Below are 19,458 nucleotides of genomic sequence, written 5' to 3'. Positions count from 1 at the left end.
TTAAAAAGTGCAAATTTGGTTATCAGTTAAAAAGTGTAACTACATTCACGGTAGTTATCCAATTTTTATTAATAATTTTTTTTTCTTCCTAATTTAACTGAATAAATATTTAATATATTTTAATTTAAAGAAATGCTATAAGTTGATATATTATATGTTATTGAATGAAAATCAAAATCTTGTGCCATAACTTGATAATATGACTACATAATATGCTATATACCTAATTTACACTTTGAAAAATATAAAATTACAGTTGCTAAAAAGTTTATCATCTGGATGTTGAACTATTATTTGCAAAATTATAAATGATATATTATATGTCAATTTTCACATATAACAAATACAAAATTTATATTTGTAAGTTATAGTAAAATTTACATAATTGCGCTCCATAACAAATATATATTTGTATAATTCGCTATACATATACAATTTAAGCGAATTGTATAAAACCAATTGTATAAAACGAGAAAAAGAGAAATCATATACAATTTGAATTTGTATAGAACGAGAAAAAGCAAAAAGCAAAAGAGACTTGAGCAGGGAAATATTTGTATTGTATCATTAAGATTATTTGTTTCGAAATTACTCAAAAAGACTATATAATTATGGACATCCAATATGAAAATATAATAATGGAAAATTTACATAAATATACTATAATAAAAAAATATTTACCATTTATAGCAATAATAAAAAAAATTCACTTGAACAATTCTAATTCATTTATAATCCAATTTTAATACATATTACAAAGAACAATTTATTATTCACATACAATGCGAATTTTAATGGTGGATAATACATTTTTCATACATTTTAATAAATTTATAATATAATGTGTCAAATTTTTACCAAACAAACATAATATATTTCAAAAAACAATTATGATTACAATAATAATTATGATTTTTTTTCTTATAAAATATATTAAAATAATGTTATTTTAGGTTTTGGATTCTTTTGTTGAAAAAGTAATTTGTTGAGGAATCATGTATGTCAGCCTTTAGAGGAGACAACTGTTAATTGATGGCTTCACATTTAATTTCTACAAAGGGAAATAGGAAACCCCAAAAATATGTGTCTTTTTGTACGTACAACAAAACAAAATGACAGATGGCAGAGTGTATTCAACACATTTTAGAAGCGGAGCTAGAATTAAAATTTATAAATTTCAAATTTATCATTGGATTTATAATCGCTATAAGAAAAATAACAATAAGTATATACACTAAATAAACACTATATGTTAAAATAGTTATCGATATTAGTTAATTATTATTAGATTTAATATTGCGAAAAAATACATTTTACGGGTAGGTAAAAGATAAATTAATTGGGTCTATATTTCAGTAATATTCTAAGTGGTTAAATTATTTGTATGTCGATTTGAGATGGTGTTGATTGATAATGGTTGTTGGAACAAAGGCGGAGCATTTTCCTTATTATTGAGCTATTAGTCAATTTTGTTAGGAGATTTACAAATTAAAATACATATATTTTTATTTAATTTTCTAATATAAATATAAAATCTATGAAAAAACAATTGAATTTTTCTAAACACCTACTTAACTTTGCCCTCGATAGATAATATCTTATTGTATAGTGGTTGACATTAGTTAGTGCTTAATAAGAATTGTTGGTGGTGGTTGAGCTTTGGTTCTCACTTGGTCTACTTCGAAAAAAATACTAGAGAGATTTATATAGGATCCAAGCCCAATTGTGGTAAAATAGTAGAAAAAGTACATAATATGATATACTTTACCACATATACTATTATTACCTATATTTTCAAAATATATATTTTATCACCAATTAAGAGTTTCATACGTATCTTACATTTAAATACATGTATTTTTGCAAGTGAGATTCATATGTATTTAAGTACATATGAATCACACTTGTATTTGTATGTATCTAGGATACCATATATACGAGAGGCAAAGGTGGTGCACGAGTGTAAATCCAGTTGAATACAAAGTATCTGAAACAAATTACGCCTATGTTTGACATAATATATCTGAGATACATGTATCTAGATGATGTAACTTGAGGCATCAAAATCTGATAAGAATACATAATATTACAAACTAGATTGTGTTCAAGTAATTAGCTCCTAATTTAGTGAAATTTATATAAGTTTTCCCTAAATAGGTCTAGGGTTAGATAGAAGAGTTATGTTATTATGAAGAAACAGTACGTTCCTCTCATCTTCTTTCCAAAGTCTAAACTTCTTATCTCCATTTTTATAATCTCTATCCTTAGTTATAATTCAAAACTATAGGTGGTATATATATTACTATAATTTGACTCTAAATAATCATATTAATGTTTGTGTTGAGAATTTGAATTTATTTCACATGGTTAAACTTATAACTTTCTATCGAACAATTTTGCGTCTATCAAGTTAACCTAATTCTCTATGTCTAGCAAAATAAAATTAACAAAAAAAAAAATGCATTTGTATCTCATGTATAGTAACAAAGTGAGACATTAAACCTATGTCTAAGCCTAATCACAAATGCCTTCCCCCCCCCCCCCCCCCCCAAAACAAAAAAAAAGTCAATCTATATAATACAAAATTGAATAGTTACTTGAGAATTTAATTAACTCAAAACTTATGTATCCTATAAAAGGAGAAAACAAAATTGAAATGAATAATGTGTGCAAGCAATATTGTTTATTAGTTTTAAATTAAATGATGATGTCAATTATGTTTATACAATTTTTCTTTTCATATATATATAGAGCGGTCTATGTTGATCCAATATAGATGAAAAGACACAATGCTAATTATATAGAGTGCATGAATTGCATTTTTTTTTATATAGCTGTCTTTAATTTGTCATTTTCTCTTTTAATTGAAGTGATGATATATATATATATGTGTGTTTTCTTTTTCTTATTCTCTACACCATCCTCTTACCTAACTTTCTTCGGTATACTTTTGTCTTTTCCTCCTCACACACAACATAATATTATCGAGGTAGATTCAAAAGTCGAACTTTATGATTACAGTTTTAAAATGTTATCAAAATAATTAATTATATGAGTTAGTGTGATGTTTGAGATTTTGTTGTAAAACTCTTTGGAATATGAGTGGAAGTCACTAGGCTCGACTGTAGTCATATTTTATATCATAAAGTTTTTGAATTTTACGAGTGTTTTGAGATGTGATTAAATCGATTAATTATTTGAGTTAGTGTGTTTGATACGTATATATAAATAGAAGTCTTAGCATATATTTGGAATATGATGAGTGGAAGTTGCTAGGCTCGGCTGAAGTCATATTTTATATTGTAAATTTAAATTTTAATTTCAAAATAAGAGTCGCTTTAGTACGTTAATAATAGAACTTTAATAAGAGTTATTTAACTAAATTGTGTTCCCTCTTTACTATAAATGTTCATGGAAAGACCTTAGCAAATTGTATAGCATATATAGATCAAAGAATGTATTAGAATTAATACATTCTTTTGATTTTCTAAAATGACACTTATATTTGGATCAAATTTTATTATATTTAATACAAACTTGCAAGAGAATAATTAATATCCTTTTTATTTTATTTTATATGATAGTATTTGACTTAACAAAAATTTAAGAACTTTACTATACGCTAAAAGTATCTTTGAAGCTTCTAATCTTTAATATATTATTTTAAAGTAAGATCCTCTCATTGAGAATTTAAAAAAAATTAAATTATTTTAAAATATTAGGACAGCCTAAAAAAGTAAAAAGAAAAGGCCATATAAAATGGGACCTAGGAAGTATTAAATATGTATATATATACATGTCTTTATATATGATATAATCTTACTAGAGAAAGAGAAAAGAGGACATATACTATAGAAATTTGAAAAAAAATAAAATAAAAAAAAATGGCAAGAGATGTAAGGCAAGTGGTGGCTGGTTTATTAACAGGTTCAATGCTTATAATGCTTTGCAATATGGTTAAAAGAGATCATTTTGATCCTATTTATGTGGTAAGAATAATGAAATCTTTATAATCTTATTTTAATTATTAAACAATATCTTCTTCAATTTGTTGTTCTTCTTCCTTTTTTTGCTTTGGGGTGAATTTATATTTATCTTTAGAAATTATCTAGTTATAATCAAAAACTATGTTCTCAAATCTCAATATTCCTATTTTGATCTTTGTTTTAGGTGAATTCCATTTTGGAAAATGAGTATTTGTTTTGGGGGGTGGGGTGGAGAAGATATACAGACCTCGAATGTAGGTAGACTTCTTAGCAATGAATAAAACGATTTTTTGAAACTGTAATTCTATTTTGCGATGATGATGATGATGATGATGAGGAGGTGGTGATTTTCAGGAGTTTCGAAAACTAGGCTTTAAGTGAAGTGTATGAATTATTAATTTTTTTTCATCATTATATATTGCAGTAGATAGAGTTTCTTCATCTTTAATAGAGATTATAAAAAATAAAAAAATTCTTTATAGAAAATATTTTCTATTTGATATAACGTGAATTCAAATTAATCAGAAATAGAGAACGCACCCGATGGAAGGAAAAGAAAGTTTTGACTTGGTGATGTTTGTTTTTTTTTTTTTAACAGTTAACCGTTAAAATTTGTGCACCAATTTTAGTTGGCAAACTAAGTTCATGATATCATATAAAAAATAATAATAATTTTTTTTAAAAAAAAAAAACAGATACATTATATGCATTACTAATATAATTTAATTTAATACTAACGAGTTGTTTTTATTTGTTATAACATATAACATATTTATTTATATATATATTATTGGTGAATAAAATTTGAACTTGATATAAGTTAGGAAGATTTTAGTATTTCTTTTTATCATCTTCATATGCACACATAAAAATTCCAATAAAATGAAAGATATTTAAATGGAATTTTTTCTACATATTTTATTATAAATAGTTTTACTTTAACGTACTATGCTTGTTAATTTTTTTTTATTTTTTTATAAAAGTAAATATAACGCTAACTTTCTAAAAAGAAATACATAGTTCTTTTTCCCTCATTTTTCATCATGACTTTTTTCTAAGTCATGAAATTTTCCTTCTTTTTTTCCTTTTATAAGGCCAAAGTTTCTGAAGAATTTCTTGGAATTAAATGAAAAAAATAATAATAATTGGAAACTTTTTTCAAAAGCTAAGTATTAATTAATAATAAAGAATAAGAAAAAGTATATGAACAAGTCTTCTAATTAGTCACACTAATAAATTATTCAATTGAACACTACTTAGCATTAATCAAATTTATGGATTATTTTGTTCTTTATGATGATCTGATAATATAATTTGTTTTTTCTCTTTAATTATGTCAGTACGTAAAAGTTAAACTTTAAATTATTTTTTTGTTATAGGAAAATCTTTCAGTGCAATATGATTTGGTAAAAGTTTCAAAGCAAAGTCTTGTTAAACTCTCAGACAAAGGAGGGATTTGGAGGGAAAATTTTGCCCTTAAACCTTGTTGGAGGAAGCCATTATCAACAAGTAAGTTCACCTTAATTATTTTTTACTAACTAAGCTACTAAAAAATTACTATTTTATCATTGAAATTTTCTACTAAAAATTTTTCTTGAGACTATTTCTATGAACATTTTGATTGAATTAGTGAGAAAAGAAAAAAAAATTATATTCGTTTTCCAATTTTTTCTTTCTCAATGAGATGGTTCAGTAGAAAATAACTTACTAAGTAGGAAAATAATGTTTTATAATACAAATTTTTCATTAATTTACAGCGAGAAAAATCTATGTTTCTAGTAGCAGAGGCGAAGCTACATGTACTTTTTTGAAAAAAATATTGTATATACAAATAAAATAATTAAATAGCATATTTTGAACATTTTTAACATAATATGTTATTGTGATTCAATGATTTCAGATATCTTGAATGAATATTAGATACATATAAGATTAATAAAATTTATTGTCATTATTTGAAAAGATAGAATGTACGTAAATTTTACCGCAGAGAGAATATTTTTGAAAAATTTCAATAAAACAAAAAATAGTTAAACTCATAAAATAAAGTTTAACCATTTGTCAATATTGTTTGAATGATAGTAAATTAATTCCCTTTTAATTTTAACTTTTTGTTAATTAATTTTCAGCAAATGAAGAACAGGGCAAAGGCTACATCTTTTTTAATCTAACAGACAACCCTGAAGATCATATTACACAGGTATTAAATTTCATTTATTTTTACTGATAATTCAAAAAAATTTATATAAATTTATCAAAAATCTCAAAGAATATAAATTTATTCACGTTCGATATTTATAAAGTACTTAATTATTCACCTATAAAGTTATACCACTTTAATATAACTAATGATTTGACAATTTATAAAATAAGATAAATTATTTACTATAACACGTTAAAATGTCATTTTAAACACTAAATTGAAAAATTATTTTTTTTTTAAAAAAAATAATTATATTTAAAAGGAACAAAAGGACAAAAATAAGCAAGGGGGTGGGAGTTACAAGAAGCTGCCACGAGTCAACTAGCTGGCATCATTGCTGTCTTTTTAATTTTTTATCATTTTTCTTCTTTATTTTTTGTTAGTAAAAATTAATTAAAAAAAACATATTATATATTTTTAATCATTATTTGATTTATGAAATTTTGCACCACTTGACATATTTGTGTCAAAAAGCAAATTAATGACATAATATCGTCGTATTTTGAATAATTTAAGAATAGTTTTAATTATTTTTTTTTCTAAGATAGAAAATAAATTTATTATTATTGAATGGTAAATGTTTGTCGATGTTTATATCAAATAAATAAATTTCGATATAACTTTAGTTATTATGCATCTCAGATTGCTAATGCAGTAGTTGTGGCCAAATATGTTGGGGCAACTCTAGTCCTTCCTGAAATAAAAGGAAGCCAAACAGGGCATAAGAGGTAAATTTTAGTTATTTACATTTTTTCTTTTGTGGAAAATGATTCTATTTATTTAGCAAATTCAATAACATGAGAGAAAAAAAAGAGGAAAAATAAAACTTATTTATAAGGTATAGTGCTATATACTATACCATCTATAATTTTACAAATCAACTATTTATTTTTGTAATTAAATGATTTTTTAAGGATTTTTCTTTTAAAAACAAGAGTAGGTGGTTGATAAAGATGGCGTGTTTGGTATAGAAGAAAATATTTCCATAAAAAGTAATTTAAAAATAAATTACTTATATATGTTTTAATATTGGAAAAAGGGTCTGATATACCCCTTAACTTTGTCATTTAGAGCTGATATACCCTTTGTTATGAAAGTGGCTCATATATATCCCTACTTGTAAACAAATGACTCACATATACCCTTTTTCTCTAACGGAAATGAAAAAATAATAATTTTAATCTAAATTTTTATTATTTTTTTCTAAAAAATATAATCTTATATGAGTAAATTTAATCCTTGTCAAACATTTTTTTTGACTTTTTTTTTGTTTCAATGACTAATTTATAAGTATATTTTGATAATCAAATTTAATTATGTTTCACTAATATTCTTGTAAAACTTATTGTAGATGACCAAATTTTTTCTTCGAATACGAAATTAAATTACAATACACAAAAAAATAGTTTAATTTTTCCCCTTTAAACTAAGGAATGAAAGGAAAAAAAACAAAATAAGAATAAGAAACTCAAATAATTATAATAAAAGAAGTCAAAAAATAATTTATGTATGAAAAAAATTTAAAATATACCTTGAACTTTGATAGAAGAATCATATATACCCCTAAATAATTTTTTTAAAAAAATTAGAAATAATAAATATAAATTTAAAACTATTTTTTTTAACTTCCGTTAAATGAATGTTATATGTGAGCCATTTTGTAATGACAGGGGTATATGTGAGCCGTTTGTATAACGGTAATGGCATATATGAGCCACTTTTATAACGAGAGGTATATCAGCTCCAAATGACAAAGTTGAGGGATATAACAGACCCTTTTTCGTTTAATATTTGATAAGTTGAAAATATTTTTTCGAAATAATTAATCTAAGAAAATAGGGATGCGGTATGGCAGTGGGGGCTAGGGTGGTGGAATGTGTTGGAGGTTGAAAAGGAGACAATCAATGGTTACTGGAATATCACTTACCGAATTTGTTTTTTCATGTCCATCTAGAAAGTCGTTTTTTCTATTTCTAAGGAATTTGTTTACTACGAACTAAAATGCTTTTCAAAAAATTTGACCAATCAGACATGAAAAAATTGAAAATTATGTAAGGTTCCTCCCTAATAAGCACACCCTACTTAAAAGAATCTCACTCAAAGTCTAATCTTGGTTGAAAAGGAATGAAGGTATATTTTTCCCTCCTTTGATTCACAAGTTATAATAACTTAAATTAAATATACAATCCTCATGTCATTTTTCTATTATTTTTTGTCTAAATTTGTAGGCAATTTGGTGATATTTATGACATAGAGAGATTCATGACAAGTTTAGATGGCACAATTCAAGTAGTGAAAGATCCACCAATGGAAGCATCAAAAGTGAACATCACAAACATAAAGGTGCCTTTCATTGTGACCAAAGACTTCATTGAATCCAAAATTAAGCCACTATTCAAAGCCAAAGGAAACTTAATGCTTACAACAAACTTGTCACCTTCAACTATGTCAAAAGCTAAAGAGATCATTAGAAAAGACAATATAAAGATGGACCCTAATGCATGTTTAGCAATATTTGGGAGCCTTGAGTTACAACAAGAGTTAAATCAATTGGTTAGCTCAATGATTGGGACATTAAGAAGTTTGAGCTATAAAACAAATGGACAATTTGTTGCTATGGACTTAAAGGTTGAATCATTGGGAAAATTGTGCAAAGGGAATGTGATTAAAACAAAGGATTGTTTTGAGGCCAAAGACATTGGTGAGTTCTTGAAGAAGATTGGTTATCAAAGGCACACTACTATTTACTTGACTCAAAGTGGATGGCATAGCAGTCTTGATGATTTCAGAAAGATCTTCCCCAACACATTCACCAAGGTAACATTTATGTCTATGAATTAGTTGTTTTCTTGGCTTTATTTTATTTGACGATGTTTGACTGAACTCGGAGTTTAAGAAAAAAAAAACTGACTTTTCACTTATACCAAATGTACCTTTAGAACTTTTTGTGTAGATCTTAAATAGTTACATGACATCTCTATATCTATAAGGGCTTGAGAACTAAGGATTAGACGAAAAGTTTAAAGTTAAGAAAGTCTTTGAATACATAAATATGTCATTTTTATTCAATCAAATTAAGAGTATCGTATAAAATGGAACAAAGAAAGTAACTAATAAAGCTAAGAATACACAAAACTATCCTTTCTTAGTTTTTTTATATGACAATGTTTGATTGAAAATTAAGTATAAGAAGAAAGACAGACTTTTAACACATATCAAAAGTATTTTGAGAACTCGTGCTCTAGGTGTTAAACATGTCACAACATTTTTATGATGCAACACATAAAATCAAAAACTTTTCTAATGAAGATTGTGTCGTTCCTTTTTAAACAGACTAATATGTCATATAAAATGTAATAAAGAGAGAGTCACTAATTGAACAACACTCTTCTTGTTATGCAATTGCAACAGGATGCTATCATTCCAGCATATGAGAAGGCTAAGTACCAAATCACAAAAAGTTCTGATTTTGAGAAAGTGATTGACTTCCAAGTATGCACACAAGCTGATGTATTTGTACCAACAATCTCCAATCTATTCTACACTAATGTTGTAGCAAAGAGAATTGCCTCTGGTAAGACAGAGGTACTTGATCCAACACAAAAGGATTCTACTTCATCTTCTATTGTCAACTATGTCTCTCCATACATATCCAAGAAATCACATTGGGCTTATTCATGCTTTTGTTGAATCATCATCAATCATATATAAGTGTAAGCAAATTGTGTCTACTTTTATTTTAATGTCAACATGTGTGAGAGTAGTAGTAATAAATAAAGTTCATATAGTAGCTACTAGAAGTATGTTTAGCAATTGTATACTATCTTGTAGTTTTGATTTTTGAATGTCTTGTTTATAAGTACCTATTAAATTGTTTGAATTATACCAAAATGTATGTTGAGTGTTATATATTTATTATTTTTGTGTGTGTAAATGGGGATGAATAGGAAATGAAAGGAGTTTGTATACATCGATGAGTTTAAGTAAATCTATTTTGACTAATAAAATTTGTTGATGTAACAAACTCTATATATTCCTCGAACAGAAAACAGAAATTGTATATTATAATATATACCACTACTAATAAACACGATAATAAGAGGTATTCACTTGTCCCTCATAGAAAGAAGGCAAGAAACTTGATTTGTGTATGTCTCATTGTATTCTATGTATATCATCATGTATATCTATTATAAAATTTGTATAAATGATCATATATTAGTTATTTAACAGAATTTAAGCATGATATGAGCTAATTTGTCCTTCATACATGTATCTTAGAATGTACATCTATTATAAAATTTGTATACATGATCATATATTAGTTATTTAACAGAATTTAAGCATGATATGAGCTAATTTGTTCTTCATATATGTATCTCAGAATGTATATCTATTATAAAACTTGTATAACCAATTGTGTATTTGTTATTTACCATAATTTAAAACATGATATTTATTGAAGACCAAGATAGAAAAAAGATTTTCCATAATAAAAATGATGAAAGCATAAGAATCAATAGTATACAAATAATAAAAACCCCAAAAGAGAGAAAAACAAATAATTGTTGAAAATTTGATTAACCAAATAATATACAAATGGTTCCCAAAAAAAACACGCAAAAGAAAAACATATTTCTTTCATGAAAATAAAAATAAATGAGAAATATGTAAACAAATACCAAATTTTTAGCCAGTTTGAAAATAAAGTTGAAATTAAATTTTAATTTCAATGGTTTAAGATTCTGAATTATTCTAAATATGTATTTGAATATATAAAAATTGAGCAAAATACACATTCAATTACATATATAATATTATATAACAAATCTTTGATCGTTTTAATAGTTAAGGCGAATTCAAAATTTAATCTTTATACATTAGGTTATGAGTTATTAATTATAAGTTTGAGTCTAAGAATATGAATTATATAGAAAACATTTTAATATATCTGTTTGATATCAATTCAGATTAATCAAGTCAAAACAATTTTCGAAAGTGAAAGAAAAGAAAAAGACCTTAAGCAACAGTACAAACTTCCTGTGAAGCATTAAAAATGTCCAATTACGTCTTCTATTCACATTGTCTCACCAATAATATTAGACAATTGCAACAAGGAAAAAAAAGGGGTGGTTGAAAAAAAAAAGAAATTAAAATATATATTTATTTATCTTTATTTTATTTATTTTTTTAAAAAATGGATATTGTATTTTATATTAGTATTTTTTTTATTTACTAAGAGAATATTTTTATCTTTACAAACTTTCTTATTACAATTTCACTAGAAGTTAAGAGTTTAGTAAAATTATTGGACATTATAATGTCAAACAAAAAAATAACGTGCACGTTTGGTTGATCCCCAAATGTGTCGATAATAGAGTAACTTCGTATGTGAATCATAAGGTGTGTGGATTTTCTTTCTTAATTATTATCAACGGGTTAACATGTTCGCGCGATCCTAATAACTATTTTAAAAATAATTTCTTTTATAAATTAGCACGTAATGAAAAAAGAAGAAATATGATCAATACTTAGTAAAAACTATAAAATGTTTATAATAATTGTTTCAATTAATAAGATATTACTTTTGTAGGATGAAAAGAACATGTTTTATATATTAAAAAAAAATGCTAACTTAATTTCCTGCTTAATTTTTTATTTGTCGTGGATCATCAATTGAAACGTAAATAATTTGTCCTCCTCGTTTTTTAAAAATATGGATACTTATTTTTATATAAGGAACCACTGAACTTAGACTTTTTTAAATATGGTCCTTTAATATGATTTATTTTACAAAACAATATACTTCTTAGGTACGTAATCTTTGATTTTTAAAAGAAATTGTGCAAGTTAAAATATGAAGATTAACAAAAAGCATGTCAATTGTAATACAAAGGAAAGAAAGACTAACTATTTTAATTAAATAATATAAAATTATAAAAAATCGTAATAATAAAAAATAAAAGCAATCAATATTAATATTTCAATAAACAACTCGATACAAAATTATAGTCATTTTTATTTGTTTTAATTACCAAAGAATAATTATACAAATAATAAATAGTGAATATTTTAACTCTTAGAGGAGTTACAATACTCACTAAATATATAATTATTTAGAGAAAATCACAATTTAAATAATGACAAAGAAAAACAAAGAATGAGAGAAAAAGAATTAGTAGGACTTTTAGTATATAGAAGTTTCTGTTATTGTTTGTTTCTATATCATATTGAAATTATTTATAATTTTTTTTTCATCTTCTCACAAATCAAAAAAAAATTATCTTTATTTACTCAATATATTTCACTACAATTTATTTTATTGTGTATTTTGTATGTTTTGTTGTGGTTATTTTATTTAATTACTAAAAAAGATAGAATATTTTTTTGATTATTTTAGTACAAAACTTTAAAAATCTCAAGTTTTAGTAAATAATATATACTCCCTCTATTTCAAAATAAGTGAAATTATTGAGTATTTTTTCATAGTTCAAAATAAGTGAATTGTTCCAAGTTTAAGAGAGATGTTGAAAAATTCTTCCATTTTTGCCCTCATTTACAATGTTAAACAATTATAAAAGAAATGAATTTTTAAATAAAAAATAGGCCAAAGTCATCTCTGGCCCTTTTAAGTTGTCCTCATTATTCATTTAGACACCTCAATTTAACCTTTTACCTATTGAACACTTTTACTTATATAAAATTTTTCCTATTAGACACATTTTGATAATCAACAAAAAATATCAAGTGTGTGTGATGCACTTGCCATGACATGGCAAACTAATTAATTAAAAAAAGCCACGTGTCTTAAATCTGTCTTTTGTGCTTGAAAATAATTATAATTAAAAAAATAAAATCGTAAAGTATGTATGTTCCTGCCTCCGCTCAGACCTGCTCCCCCTCCCCCCACCCCACCCCAACTTCATCTTCTTCCTCCATTTTTTTTTAATAAAAAAACACTTAAATCACCTAATTTTTTCTACTTCTTTTTATCTAATTAATGTTTTATTTTTAAGCTTAGATTCAATTCATGTTTGAGTTGATTTGGCATAAAGAAAAAGATGATTGGTGGCATTGTTTTCTAATGAACAAATTAAAATTTGTAATTGATTGTTTGAAAAGCTAAAAATAAAAAAAAATATTGACGATGATAAATTTGGAGAAAAATTGAGGTGGTGTTCAATGGCTGGTAAAAAAGGAGAAAGAAAATAATGGTCTGAAAAAACAAGGGGAAGAAGATGACCGAAAAAATAAAGGAAAAGAGCATTGTGGATATGGTAACGCATATTTAATTAAAAAACAAGGTGGCATAAAGAAGAAGAATGATTGCAGCTCGAGAAAAAATGGAATGTACTTTAATGGTGGGACACTGGTGATTGAGGTGGTGAGAAGGTGGTTCCAATGGTGGTTGAGTCAAAGAAGAAGATGAAGAGATGCTAATTTTTTTTAATTTTTTTTTAAAATTTTTTTTTTTGGTTAAATGATGCCCTTTCACGCTCTTTTCATGTGTGTACTACACACATGCTGCCATGTCAGCACAAAATGTTTAATAGGTAGAAATCTCTTACAATATAAGTGTTCAATTGGTATACAGTTGAATTGAGGTGTCTAAATTAAATATGTGAACAAGTTTAGGGGGTTATGTATGACTTAGGCCTAAAAAATATGTACATAACATCATTGGGACAATAAGTCATTTGTTTTTAAAGTTATTTAAAGCGCTCATGTATGAAATAGATAAATAACTTAATTTTGAGTAAATTTAATATATGATGTAAATGAAAGAAAAATGAAAAGAAGTCTTAAAAAGAGAGATAAAAAATTAAGTAAAAATGAATTGCAGAGACATGTTTATTTAGCAAAAAAATATAAAAAGATAAAAAAAAATGCAAGTCATGAGATGGATCAACCCGCTAATTAAAAAAATAAAGCAACATAGTAGTATTTCCTTATTAATTTTAAATAAAAATAGAGTATGTCTTTTTACCAAAAGTTTACAACCACAAATAAAGAAAAAACATATGCTTCCATGAAATGTTCTACGTGCAAAACTTGAATAGTTTATGTGCAAATGATAGACTAAAATCTAAATTCATCATATTTTGGGAAAACGAAATGTAAAAATAATGAATAGAATCATAGAAAGGAGTTGAGGAGATATGTCATTTAGTAGAAAAATTGATTAAACAAAGATTTTTGTAATTTATGAGATGTAATTAGCTGTAATAAACATTATAAATTTTTTTAGTTACCAAACAAATTAATTAATGAAGAGAGTAAACTCATTTTTCAGTTTCATAATAACTTAAACAAATATCAATTTTCTCTATAACTTAAGAAAATGTTTATTGTAATTGGATATTGACAGAATAAACTTGGTTCATTTTGAAAATTTCATCAAATTAGAAGAATTAAATGTTCTGTGAAATTTGACTCCCACAATCATATATATATAAACTAATTTTATACAAGTGTTAACAAATACGAAACAAAAACTTAATGGAGGGGATCTCATCTCCTTTTTAGTCTATTCAAAATCCACAAAAGAAAGAAATGTGTTATATCATCTAAATTAGAATGAAAAGAAGCGGATAAAGCAAAATAAAAGATGATAAAAATATTCTTGATCGAGAAATTATGTCATATTAACATGTAATATATATAATATATATCGATATAGAATATGGATTGTATATGCACAAGACAAAAGTTTATATAATGAAAATATAAAGTTTTCTTTAAGCAACAAAATAATCCGTGGAAGATCATGTTGTCCTTGATACAAAAATTGTGCTTTGTAATATAATCTTATTCTTAAGGGGTACATATCTTGATGGATAAATAATTAGTATGAAAAATTATATACACAACAATAAGTGCATCTATATATTTGTAAATGATTGAAACTTCTACTTTTTTAAACTTTACTGTGACCAACTCTTGATGAATCTCCCACTGTCTTTAAACTTTCTTCTTCATTTTGATGACTTGTAGCAAATTAATTTTTGATCGTCTCTTTTGGCGAATCTTACACCACCTTTAAACTTTCTTCTTCATCTTGATAAACTTTGCTTGGCTATTGTAACACAAGAAGAAATTCTAAAAAAATATATCATAATCTTCATAAAAGCTGAAAAATAAAACAAAATATTAACAATATGAAGTTGTAGAAAATAGAAATGGACATGCAACAACACCATAGATGATTGTTATTATTTTTTTTTTTGTAACTTTCATGTGATATAATTATATGTAATGAATATGATTGTGTTTATTAATTTTTTGATAAATTGATTAATAAAAAACATGAATGAAAAAACTCAAAAAAGAGAGGAAAAAATTAAATAGTAATATACATTTTATATAAATTAAATAATAAACATAAAATACTTAAAATATTTTTAAAAATATTTTTCTTTCGTAATTGTAATTAAAAGAAGGACAAAAAATTTTTAAAAAATATTTTATTTTTAATTATAGAATTAGAGAAGTATGAATTATGAATAATTACTCTTTGTAAGTTGGCATGTGAAGAGTTTTTCTTGTACATGTTTTTCAATTGATATAATACTTATTGTAATAAATTAAATAATGTTGTAATAAATAATTAATTTGAATAAGAAAAAAAAACAAGAAAATGAGAAAAAAGATAAACACACGTGGAGATATAGAGAGATACCACATCACCTTATCTTTGATTCTCCTTTATATTATATTAAGATTAAGATTATTTATTGAGATAAACATTAATTATTCTTTCAATTTCTTTTAAATTGACTTCTATAAATATAATCAAAAAAGATATTTCATTTTAATTGCTTAATCATGAATCAAAAGAGTTTTATTCTTTTTTCTCAAATTATATTTCGTATTAAATAACTATAGAAACAGTAGTATTAGTAGTAGTTATCAACTTCCGAGTCCAAACTCCAAATTAAAGCATCATTAATAAGATTAAACTAGTCAAATAGACATTTAATTATAATAATTTTTTTAATGGAATGTAACTTCAACATGAATCGAGTAATATATCAATAGTATAATACTGTGAGTTTCCAATTGGTTTCCAAGGTAATGTAAGTAACCATATGGTTATGAGAACACTATAACTAAAATGATCATTAGCAGTAATTATTTCTTAATTGCCGTTAAATATGTATTTTTAGCGACAATTGATACTCTTTGTATGTGTTCCTAAAGTTCTTAGCGAAATTGATTCTAATAACACTTAACTAATGCTGGTAAAGACCTTAATACTCTTTATTAATTTCAATATTTAATGTTGTTGAAAATTATTTTTATTATAGTGGAATGAGACTAACATTAAAGTCAATGCATGTGTAAATTGTAATCAATATATTTTAGGAGGAAAAATAAGTATATGTTTCTCATTTCTTAAGAAGAAGAATTTATCTTAATTTAAAGGAAAAATTACATAATTTGACATACTCCACAATCACATACTATTATATCTATGTATTTAAATAGTAAGCATCTTATCACTAATTTTTTTTTTTTTATATACCGAGGAAGATCATACATTAAGATACATGTGATTTTGCTACCAGATACGCTAAAATAGAGAGAGAAGCGAGCGAGATTCGTTGTTTATCGCAGATACATGCAAATCATACTAAATATAAGTATATTTATGTATCTGGTATGATTCACATGTACATGGATATTAGTTACATAGGAGAGCGACAAGCGAGACGGGAGAGAGGTGAGGATACAAGCGAAATTTGTTATGTATCTCACATACAGATAAATCCACTATAACAGAATGTATTCGAACAGATCACATCTAATTTTGATCAAATATTCTAAAATACATGTATCTAGATATATCTAAATTATACGTCGAGAATTATTTTGAAAAGATATGAACCAAGATCTCTACTTAAATGTGCCTCCTCTTTCTAATCAATCACAAGAAAAAAAAAAATTAGTTTTCTAGTTCACTAATAAAAGAATGATTATTGAATTTGGCATGTCATTGTAGAAATTTGTTATAGGAACACATGGAAAAATAAAGTCTATAATTATTACCAAAAAATAAAAACAATTAAATAAACACCACGTCTAAAGGGAGAATAAAAATATGACTTGCTCAAATCTAGATACGATTTTTTCCAATTTTTTTTTTTCCTTTTATAAAAAGGGGTGAACGTGGAAAATAAAATATAAAATATATGAAAGGAAACTTCACAGCACCTTCTCAAGAATTATAAAGTTTACTTGCCAAATGGATTAGTTAATTAAGTAGAATTATTTCTCATTTACTATAAGCTCTCTTTTTTCTTTCACTTTTTTCAATTAAATCAAACTTTAAATATAAGTCAATTTCAAGAATCACTATTAGCATGTATGAATATTTGGACTATAGCCATCAAAATGGGCTTAATTCATGATGTCGGTTTAATCTAATTTGTTAGTAGGATTAAGTTAAGATATAATTTTTTAAGTCTATTTAAAATTAGGATTTATAAGTCTGGCTCATATAAGCTTTTGGCCTTTGAAGTTTGATTTGGATCGGATCGGGTCGGTCATGGGCCAAAACCTTTAATTAAAGGTAGCATACAATAATCTCACTAATATATAATCTAATTACTTAAATACACAGTATGTTATATTATAAATCTTACCAAATTTTGGTACGTCCAAATATATGTATCTAGAAATATATGGACTTAAAATTAGGTTAATTTGTTCTAGGTAAACTGTATCCAAGTAATTTCGCATGTAACTAGGATACATAGACAAATATCACGTCCTCGATCGCCTCCCTCTCATCCTACTTGTCATTCTCTTATCTTGATCGCGTATCGGTGTGCGAAATACATGCTAACAGCACTAGATTTTTGCTATTATAAAACAACATCGTTTTTTGTCATATTTGATTCAAAAATCTTTTCATTTTCTTGATGTTATAGAATTTTAAGTTTGAAAAAAAAAAGTTAGTCCGCCCCATCCTTCGACCCTTCTAGGATAGGGTTTGGGTTGAGCATTTTCAAGCCCTTCCAAATGAAGGGCCCGCCTGCCCTAACATTTCAAATTTCTTGACCCGCAAGGATTGAGTCGGATGAGCTGAACCGATCCATTTTGACAGCTTTAATTTGAAGTTTACTTCATATTTTCTTACTTGGTTATGTGACCATTGTTATTTCAGACTTTGGAGAGGTGGAACTAATCTTTACAATTCTGGTTAACAGAATCCAATAATTTTAATTCAAATTATATACTTATAATATTAAAATATTTATTTTATATATAAAAATATTTTTTTAATATTCATATAAATTCATAATTCCTTCGATCGGTCAAATACGTAACTGTTTGGTTAGCAAGGAATTGACATCGGAGTTCACACTGTAGTTTTAAACGTGGTATTGCCGTGATGTGCACGATCAAATAAAGAATATTTTACTTATTTTATTAAATATTATAAACTTTTTAGTTTTTAAATATTGTTCATCATAATTTAACAAATAATATTTTATCTATCTTTACAAATATTTAAGAAAAAAAGGGGAAATTATCTAATCAAATTAATTTTTTGCTTGGGTTATAGTAATTACTAAAATCGTTGGGTTTTAGCCTACCCCTTATGGGTGGACTCTATTTTTTATGAGCTAAATTAAATAATTCATAATTTATATATATAGTAAAAGAAAATATAATTTTTTTTTTTATAAAATAGTAAATCTATTATTAGAAACTAAAGTTTTTCTCACCACAAATCAGTAAAAACGTTCTATAAAATATGCATGAGGAAATAAATTTTCATTGAAACAATAAAAAAATCTATTTTTTTTCGTTAACTTTTCTTTTCTCATCGATTCAATCAAAATATACGTATTTAAATATTTAAAGGTGGAAAAATAATATTAATATTTTTTGGTAGTGTCTAGTACCCTCTCTTTCTAACCAAAAGCCTTTAAATTTATGCTGACATATTCATTTCCATTTATCCTTTTTTTTGCCACACCATCAAATTCACTTCCACATTTTATTTTATTTTTTCTTAAAGTCTAACCAACAAAACAATTAATTTAAACCAATAATAATTGAACCCTTCCTCCTCATTACTTTATTTCATCTAGAAGATTAATAAATTCAAAAAAAATAAAAAAATTCCACAAACTTTATACTATTTATATATATATATATATATATATATTGTCTTCTTTGATTAATCCTTCTTACTTATAACTCCAACAAAGTCCTCACCATTATTTCTTCAATTTCAAAAATTTTTCTTTTTCAATT

The 19,458-nt window shown here is 25.2% G+C and overlaps 1 protein-coding gene across 1 annotated transcript; it reads left to right on the top strand.

The window, feature by feature from the left end:
- Nucleotides 1–3,813: 3,813 nt before the first annotated feature.
- On the top strand, nt 3,814–10,123 carry LOC101261246 (protein MANNAN SYNTHESIS-RELATED 1-like). The gene is made up of 6 exons (XM_004242985.5): nt 3,814–3,989; nt 5,366–5,495; nt 6,116–6,186; nt 6,832–6,917; nt 8,418–9,006; nt 9,601–10,123. Exons 1-6 carry the CDS (start codon nt 3,885–3,887, stop codon nt 9,877–9,879), a joined length of 1,260 nt encoding a protein of 419 aa, XP_004243033.2. The 5' UTR covers nt 3,814–3,884; the 3' UTR covers nt 9,880–10,123.
- The last annotated feature ends 9,335 nt before the right edge of the window (nt 10,124–19,458 follow it).

Source organism: Solanum lycopersicum, chromosome 7, assembly GCF_036512215.1.
Source record: "Solanum lycopersicum chromosome 7, SLM_r2.1".
NCBI lineage: Eukaryota > Viridiplantae > Streptophyta > Magnoliopsida > Solanales > Solanaceae > Solanum > Solanum lycopersicum.
Note: the sequence above shows the minus strand (reverse complement) of the source record. Positions and strands in the feature narration are given on the sequence as shown.

Coding starts and splice junctions, on each gene's coding strand:
- LOC101261246 (XM_004242985.5), top strand. CDS start 3,885: ATGGCAAGAGATGTAAGGCAAGTGGTGGCTGGTTTATTAACAGGTTCA. Junction 3,990..5,365: donor ATTTTGATCCTATTTATGTG/GTAAGAATAATG, acceptor TTTTTGTTATAG/GAAAATCTTTCAGTGCAATA. Junction 9,007..9,600: donor TCCCCAACACATTCACCAAG/GTAACATTTATG, acceptor CAATTGCAACAG/GATGCTATCATTCCAGCATA.